Source organism: Epinephelus moara, chromosome 11 (genome assembly GCF_006386435.1).
Source record: "Epinephelus moara isolate mb chromosome 11, YSFRI_EMoa_1.0, whole genome shotgun sequence".
NCBI lineage: Eukaryota > Metazoa > Chordata > Actinopteri > Perciformes > Serranidae > Epinephelus > Epinephelus moara.
In genome coordinates this window covers 12,258,303-12,266,937 of record NC_065516.1, presented here as the reverse complement: position 1 = coordinate 12,266,937, position 8,635 = coordinate 12,258,303, and the positions used below count along the sequence as shown (strand labels likewise).

At 38.9% G+C, this 8,635-nt stretch overlaps 1 protein-coding gene across 1 annotated transcript in view; it reads right to left on the bottom strand.

Annotated features, from left to right (window-relative positions):
• Nucleotides 1–214: 214 nt before the first annotated feature.
• tmtopsb (teleost multiple tissue opsin b) overlaps nt 215–8,635 on the bottom strand; it is a 56,225-nt gene continuing 47,804 nt past the window's right edge. The window contains exon 4 of the mRNA XM_050056626.1: nt 215–1,402. Coding sequence (XP_049912583.1) covers nt 1,094–1,402 — 309 coding nt within the window. The 3' untranslated portion in view covers nt 215–1,093. The remainder of the gene's footprint in view (nt 1,403–8,635) is intronic.

The following is an 8,635-nucleotide window of genomic DNA, read 5'->3' as shown; positions in this document are numbered from 1 at the left end:
CCCTCCCTGTAAATAATGCCTGTGTTAATAATTTATGGATTAATCAACACATGTGGAGTAAAGAGACTGAGAGAGAAAATGACACTGAGCTCCGAAAGGAACACACACACACACACACACACACACACACACACACACACACACACACACACACTTTGGGTGAAGTAAATAGAAAAAGATTGAGACAGTTAAATCTGTTTGTGACATGATTTCATTTGTTACGTAAGCAAACAAAAATACATCTGGAGACAACACAAAACCACGTTTCCACTAAACAAAGAGAAACAGCAGAAACATCGAGACAACTCAAAACAGTGAAATCAATTTATGTCCCTCAACATGGTGAAATGTGCTTTTATTGGCTTCCATAACAGTCCCAGCATCGACGACAGAGAGCCTATACGCAGCAAAGTTCAAATAAAGGCATGATAAAAACCTTCTCAGCTCTAAAATTGCATAAAATTGTTTGACAAATCTTTAATACTCTGTATCAAATCCTCAAATATCAGGCGTGGAAATGGGGTCAGGAAAAAAATGCTTACCCCGCTTCTTCAGCCGAATTATCGCCGAAAAAAGAAAGAGTAATCCTGCTAACAGTAGCTACGTAGTTGAACCGACAAAATAACTCATGGCCCCGTTTACAAAAACACACACCAAACAATTAATGAAATCTCCGCCAAAGAACGCTGTGCTTCTCCAAATTGTTCCTGAATCATTTCTCAGATTAAGAAAGAACATTATTTAGTTACGTAACAAAGATACTTCATCAATACAAGCAAAAAGCTTGACCTATTTAAGTGGCTTTTTTTGTGTGTAATATCAACATAAAGCACTATGCTTAGCCCTATTCTCCTGCTGTGCATACAGTGCCTCTGGTAAACAGAGTGAGACTGGCATTTAGTGTGTATCCCTGTTTACTGACTTCACAGAGCGATGATAACCTGTCCTGGGATTAAAACGTCCCAGCTTGTATCTAAGAGTCCCACTGCAACTTTGACCTTTTGACTATTGAAAGGATTCGGTTGTTAATTGGAGACCTGCGTCCTGCTTGTCACTATTGTAAAACGTTCAACTCCTGTTGTTGTTCCTCTTTTTATTCCCTGTAGTGAGCCACCAGAATCAGTTTGGGTTTGGGGGTGTTAGCAGCAGGAGTGTGGGAAGCAGCAGAGTGTCCATTCGATGGAGGTGGAGGTGGAGATGATGCGATGTGATTGGCTCCCTCCGAGGACCCGTGGATAGATTTGGGCGAGGGCAGGACTGAAGAGGGGGCAGGAGCCGACACGTGTTGTTCCTTATCCTGGCGGACGGTGCGGAGCGTCTTGGTCGGCCGTGAAAATGTCTTTATGGTGGAGCCTCGCTCGGGGGTGGAGCAACTAAAGAACGCCCTGAAGCACCTGTAGAACTACACACAAACAGACACATACAGGATTACAGTCATTATTAAGAGTGTAGCAGTTGTGCACAAAAATAATAATGGGACTAGCATTATAGGACTCATGATTGTAAAAATAGTGAAACCAGGAAAGACATCATCAGTGAACATGAATACAAACACTTTTTAAGTAAAGAGATTTTAGTTAAATTCATATATTAGATTAATCTAAAGAGATAGCATAAATAAGGTCATGGCCCTGGTGGTAGAGATGGTGATGGTGGAGGGCATAAGCAGTAAAACATGTAGTTTAAATATCCTTCTGCTAAGGTTGTGATTTTTTGATAGAAAAGCCTTCAAATGGATTCTACTCAAACACATAATAATGATAATTATAATAATAATAATGATGATAATAATAGCTAAGAGACCTTAGAGAGATGAGCTACAATGATTAACAACTGATTGAACTTGTGCTAAATGTTTCTTTATTGACAGTAATCAAATAGCTGATTGATATTGCTATATGGAATAGTATCATAAGCAGTACATCTAGCTGTAGTAATATAGTCATGGTATTTGTAAAAGTAGTAGTAGGGGTAACCAGCCCAGTCGCCAAAATTCTTTACACTACATATTATGTTACATCTGTACATTTCATAGGTATGACATAGTTCACTTTACAGGTATATGAGCTTCACATCAGGAGGTAGAAGTAATGGTGAACGAAGTGACACCTAGACGAGACAGCTGCCAAGCAGCAGACAGCAGCAGACTATTGTGACCAACAAAAGCATTGTTTTCCATCCCAAACCAAATGGTTTTTGTGCCTGAAACCTAACCACACCTTAACCTAACCACACCTTAAGCTAACCACACCTAAACCTAATCACAGCGAAACATTGAGAAATGTTAAGCTTCAACATATCGGCTATGAAACGTGCAAATGTAACATTTCCTTAGTTTGCAGAAAAATACAATGCCAACATTTATTCTGGCAACTGTGTTTCAGCAAAAAAATAATGGTAGCAGTAGAAGTACATATGGTGGCAGTAGTTGTGTGGTACTAGTGTATGTGATAGTAGTAGAAGAACTCAAAGAAGTAACTGTCATAGCGATAGTTGAAGTAGCGGTTAATTAGCAAAGGGATGATATTTATATGACGCAGTGAGCTATCATGCAAGGTGCTGGTAGACAGTAGTAGTTGTAGTGGTAGTAGTAGTAGTAGTATCAGTATCAGTAGTAGTAGTAGCATTAGCAGTAGTAGTAGCATTAGCAGTAGATAGTAGTGGTAGTAGTAGTAGTAGTAGTAGTATCAGTAGCAGTAGTAGTAGCAGTAGTAGTAGTAGCATTAGCAGTAGTAGTAGCACTAGCAGTAGATAGTAGTGGTAGTAGTAGTAGTAGCAGTAGCAGTAGCAGTAGCAGTAGTAGTAGTAGTAGTAGTAGCATTAACAGTAGTAGTAGCATTAGCAGTAGATAGTAGTGGTAGTAGAAGTAGTATCAGTAGCAGTAGTAGTAGCATTAGCAGTAGATAGTAGTGGTAGTAGTAGTAGTATGAGTATCAGTAGTAGTAGCATTAGCAGTAGTAGTAGCATTAGCAGTAGATAGTGGTAGTAGTATCAGTATCAGTAGTAGTAGCATTAGCAGTAGTAGTAGCATTAGCAGTAGATAGTAGTAGTAGTAGTAGTAGTAGTAGTATCAGTATCAGTAGTAGCATTAGCAGTAGTAGCATTAGCAGTAGATAGTAGTGGTAGTAGTAGTAGTATCAGTATCAGTAGTAGTAGTAGCATTAGCAGTAGTAGTATTAGCAGTAGATAGTAGTGGTAGTAGTAGTAGTATCAGTAGCAGTAGTAGTAGCATTAGCAGTAGATAGTAGTGGAAGTAGTAGTAGTATCAGTAGTAGTAGTAGTAGTAGCATTAGCAGTAGTAGTCGTAGTAGCAGCAGCAACAGTAGTAGTAGTCGCAGATGTTCAGCACTGTACGCATTAGTACAGCAGGGGTGTCAAACTAATTGTAGTCCATGGGCTACATACAACCCAATTTTAACTCAAGTTGGCTGAACCAGTAAAACCATTGCATAATGACCTATAAATAAAAACACCTCCAAATGTTTCCTTTTCTTTTAGTGTAAAACATTACAGTGTACAGCATTAAGTACATTCTAAAAATGTTTACCTATTAACAGACCAGTTGATGAACAGTCTGATATGTAAAGTAAAGTGAAGTAAAATATGTGTAATTACAACAATATGTCTCAGTTTCTCCACATTCAGGAAGTCCACTACTCACTGTCATTACATGTGCATTTTTTCCCATACATTTCTACTCCTGTATAGTAATGCTGGCATCACCACACCAAACTAAAGTGGAAACCATTGAGGAAGCAACTGAAGTTATCCCTGCCTTACAAACAGTTCACAAACCAAACATTTTGGCAGTGCCTTAGCAATACGGATCCACCAAAATTGATTGGTACAAGATTCTCTTGTACTGATGCTGCTGATTGACAACATTTTGCACAGTGTTCAATATATTTATATGACTACAATAAGTATTCTTTTTTTTCCAGAGAGTTGTATGGTCTAGAAAAGCCTCTGAAGCATCATTTTATGAAAAGTAGGCCACTCACTGTTTAACTTGTTCCTAAAACCTGGCACCTCTTCACAAATCCATTAGGTGTACAAAGTTTTTGGGCCAAATTGGACCCTTAGGCGGGCTGGTTTTGGCTTGTAGGCTGTATGTTTGACATCCCTGCATTAGCATCTGTAATAGTATTAGTAAATTAGTAAGTAGAAGCAGTAGACCTACAGTAATGGTAATGTTAGATGGTAATGCATGTATCACACTTAATGGCTGTAGTCCTGTAGTAACAGTAGGGTGATTAAAACTACTGGTAGTTGTAGAAGGAAGTGGTGGTAGAGGTTTAGGTTGACGTTGTATGCAACAGAAATTGTAGGAGCAGAAGTCGTAGTTGACCAGATGGTAGTATTTTAATTGTCAGAGCATTGGTCAAAATCAAATGTACCTTATAGCTGCAGTTGTGAAAATCATGGTGGTACTAGTAGTGACAGTGATAACAGACCTTGTGCAATGACAGTTAAATTACTTGAGGTAAAGACTAGTAGTGGTAGTAGCAGAACTGATAGTAATGCAAGAGCAGTGAAATCACAGTAGTAGAAGTAAAACTAGTGTTAGTGGTGAGTCACAGTAGCAGTTGTAGTTAGTATTATATAGTACTATATTACTTATTTTATAAATTATAAGACCATGTATGAGTGGTGCAGTTAGTGACATCCGTCTTCCCTCCTCCATGTTAGGAGTCCTGCAGGCAGCGTGCTGCCCTGGATAAACGTAGTGTACTTAGTATACTCTCTGGTTCCACACGTATACTTTAAGTCTACTACATTTCCCCAGAGCGCCGCAGATCAAACAGACGTGCTGCATGAAACATGACACCTCAATACATGTCATTACATCACCAGTGAGCTGTTTCCTCCAGCGTGTCTCCAGTCAGTGAGTGATATGACAAATGAGACCGGTTTGTGAGGCCTTTTAACTCAAATACTTCAGCAGCTGGCTGACAATTCATCATATATGAGCCAATTATTTTTTGTTACCCTGAGGAAATTATGCAGCTTTCAAAATTAGCACTCTGTTTTAAATCTTCTAGTGTCTCAGATCTCGATGTATTAATCGACTGGAGAGCTGTGCTTGGGGACGAAGAAAAAGCTGCTGGTTTTTTAAAGCAAAACCACAGGGGGTACAAAAAGAGTAGACGTGTAAAGAAGAAAAAGGAAGAAAAATAGAAGAACAAAAAACCCCCAGAAGAATGTTAAGAACAGGAGGACAGCTGACGTCATGAGGGATTACAGGTAAAACCAGCACAGATTGAGATTTTAAGACTGAGAAGTGACCAAATCCTCACCTGCCACTCCAAATCTGTGTGTTTCAGACAAGTCTGTCTGCAATAATATGTGCTTGTGTATCTGAAATAAACTCTCTTTCAAGACCAAGAACAGCCTGGTGATATATATGTCACATTTGTCAAGAGAGGGGGGGGGGGTTGGCATATCTGAGAAGACAGGATGTCATAAAGGGAACAGATTTTCAAATACACCTTTGCTGCTTCTTCTGTTACTCTTAACACAAGCTGTCATGCCAGCTGCTCCACTCCACCAGAAGGCCCCCAAAAAATTAAGAATAAAGGGACCAAGGGCATCAAGGATGTACGAAACCACAATGTTTCCCATCCAAGTCTGAAAAAAAAGCACTCCTTTTGTGTGTCAACACCTTTTCTGTCACCATAGTGGCTGAAATAAAACCATAAGCTGTATCATAACAAACAAATTCATTCATGAGAAAACACAAATGTAATGTTAAGGCAGAAGCCCTGGCTAAGGTCACAGAGTTTACATTTTATGATATAAAGATACACATAGTGGGATTTTTAAAGGCTGAAACCAATATTTTTCAGAATCAGTCAATGTAAGCTCTTTCAGCCAGATAAAAATGAATAAAAAACCATGAATAAAAACATAGTTTACCACTTATTGTGCAAGAATATCTATATTTTTACAGTGACCCTTTACAACTTAGTCATGGGCATACAGTATAAGGTATATATAGATTTTATTTTATCTTATTTTTATTTATCCTCATATTTTATCCTTATCTAGCACTCAATGTCTTAATTCCTTTTTCCTCTTGCTTCTGACTCTTAAGCTGCTGTAACGTGTAAATTACGTCAGTGTGGGATTAATAGAGTCGTATCTTATCTTATCTTATTCAGTTTTCCCCACCAGAATTTAAATCCTGACAGATTAGAGAATCTGGAGGGGTCACGACTCCTACTGAAACACTAAAGAAGAAACATATATTTAGACTTTCCTCTGATTTTTTAAAAATAAATTAAAACTGATAAAACTAATAAGTTTATGCCAAAAATTCACACCAGATGGAGAAATCATTTTGTATTTCATATAGTAATGCTGTTTCAGTGTAGTATTTCTTTTGTTGTTTTTACTCTTTAAAAGTGAACAGAATGCATGAAGCAAACTTTCCGAAACTCAAATTCTCTGGGCGAGGATCTGCTGGACCCACGTCTTTGGTTTTAAAATCCTCAAGGTTGGCAAGTATGATCAAAACTACATATTTTTCTACTTGCTCAAGATAATCCACAGACCGTGTTGTGACCAGTTTAATGTGGGACCTGTTTTCTTTCTACTGAGCAACAACAGCCAACTGTACCACTGCACAGAAGGAAGCCTGCATCTACTCATAGACCAGAGGCTTGTGCTCGTGACAGCACAAGATTCAAACTTTAATGGTGTCCTCCTTGGCTGAGCTGTGACATTAGTTAGCTCAGTGGTGCTATGTGAGCTAGTGGTAGATGCACACTTCCTTCTGCGACATACTACGGTTGGTGGATGTAGTTTGGTAGAAAGAAAATAGTTCTTTCATGAAACTGTCATGAAAGTCTGTGGATTGTCTTGGGCAATGGTCCAGTTTAATATATTTAGCGTCATACTTGCGTTTGGCCATGTCTTTGAGCTAGTTTGCTGTCTCTGTTAAGTAGCTGTCACTCACTCTAGAGCAGGAAACAGCACTTCAAAATAAAAGCTCTGTGATGGAAATTCACTGTACTTAAAAATGAAGTGTTTTTTTTTATTCATTTATTTATTTTTATACAAACGACATATTTGCGAGTCACTTGCGGTCCATTAAGAATGGACCTGGGACCCACTTTTGGACCATGACCCACCAGTTGGGAACCACTGATCTTGAGTAACCAGGTCATGATGTTGGCACTCAGCTTGAGCACAACAAGCCCAGTGCCATCTAGTTCCAGTGTAATGGAGAGAAAGCAGACATCTCTACGGCCGATATCTCCAACACTCGGCAACTCACACTAAAACAATCATGATTTAGAAATAGCACTTCAGGTCAGAGGAAAAGTATACATTTTTGATTTGGGGGTGAACTGCCCCTTTAAAAGGGATCATTATGCCCAGCAAGTACTTTTATTTTAATACTTTAATACTTTTGTTAAAGTTACAGCTGGTGAAGCACATTTTAACTTCTTTATATACTGTTGGATCGTTAACTCTGCAGCAGAGCATCATCATCATCATCATCATCATCATCATGTTTGTTGTAAAATCTGAATCTGTAGAAGTAACTCCAGCTGCCAGATAAATGTAGTGAAGTTAAAAGTACAACAACAATTTCAGTTAATGTGCTTAGTTACTTTCCACCTCTCAAAAAGATGATAAGGGTACACAGAAACATGTGCATGACTGTAAAGGTGTAATTCCCATGATGACAGTTGAGTCTGAATCTGTGCAGCGCTTGAAGTCTTCAACTCGCCTCAACACACTGCTGCCATAGTTATGGGCTGGGAGGAACTGAAGACTGAAAGTGCCACACAGCGCGGCCTCCCGTGCGTCTACCTGCGGCCCTGAAAACTCAGTTAGTAGCTTAATCATAACACACACACACACACACACACACGCAGCGTGAAACTCCACAACCTGATGGAGCAACAAGTCGTGTGATGAGTCAATCATCAAAGAAAGTTAAAAGTCTCCAAGTCCAACAGAGGAGAGAGACTGAGGTAGATGCAGATAAAAACAGACAGACAGATAAAAGAGTGAGAGTGAGAAGAAGAAAAGGTCAGCGCCGCAGTGTGTCGCTCCCTGATAGTGACATCACATGCTAATCAAATCAAAGCTACGTTACCTTTTGGAGATTAAAAAGAACTTTCTTTTTATTCTGGTCGCGTCTGTCACCTTTCTCTGTCTCTGTCAGCTGTATGCCTGTTTACGTCTTTTACACATTTTACTGTCTTGTCTGTTCTTTATTACTTCTTTTTCTAATTTATCATCCCTTCTTTTCCTTTTTCTTCTGTTTCTTGCTACTTCCTGACATTCATTTATTGCTTTGTCCTGACTTTCATTTTCTCATTACTTTATTTCTACCTCTCTTTATTTCTGTCCTCATTACTTTTTCAAATCTTTCCCTCTTCCTTCTGTCCTTTCTTTCTTTGTTGCATTTTTGTTCCTCTCCTTTTTCCCTCACTTTTCTTTCTCTTTTACTCTGCCTTCTTTCTTTCTTTCTCCCCTCCCCATCCTTCCTTACCTTTCTTTTTTCTTTTTCTTTCTTTCTTGCTCCCCATCTTTCTTTCTTTCTTTTTCTTTCTCTCCTTACTTTCTTTATGTCCTCTCTCCTCCCTCTCTCTCTCTCTCTCTCTCTCTCTCTCTCCTT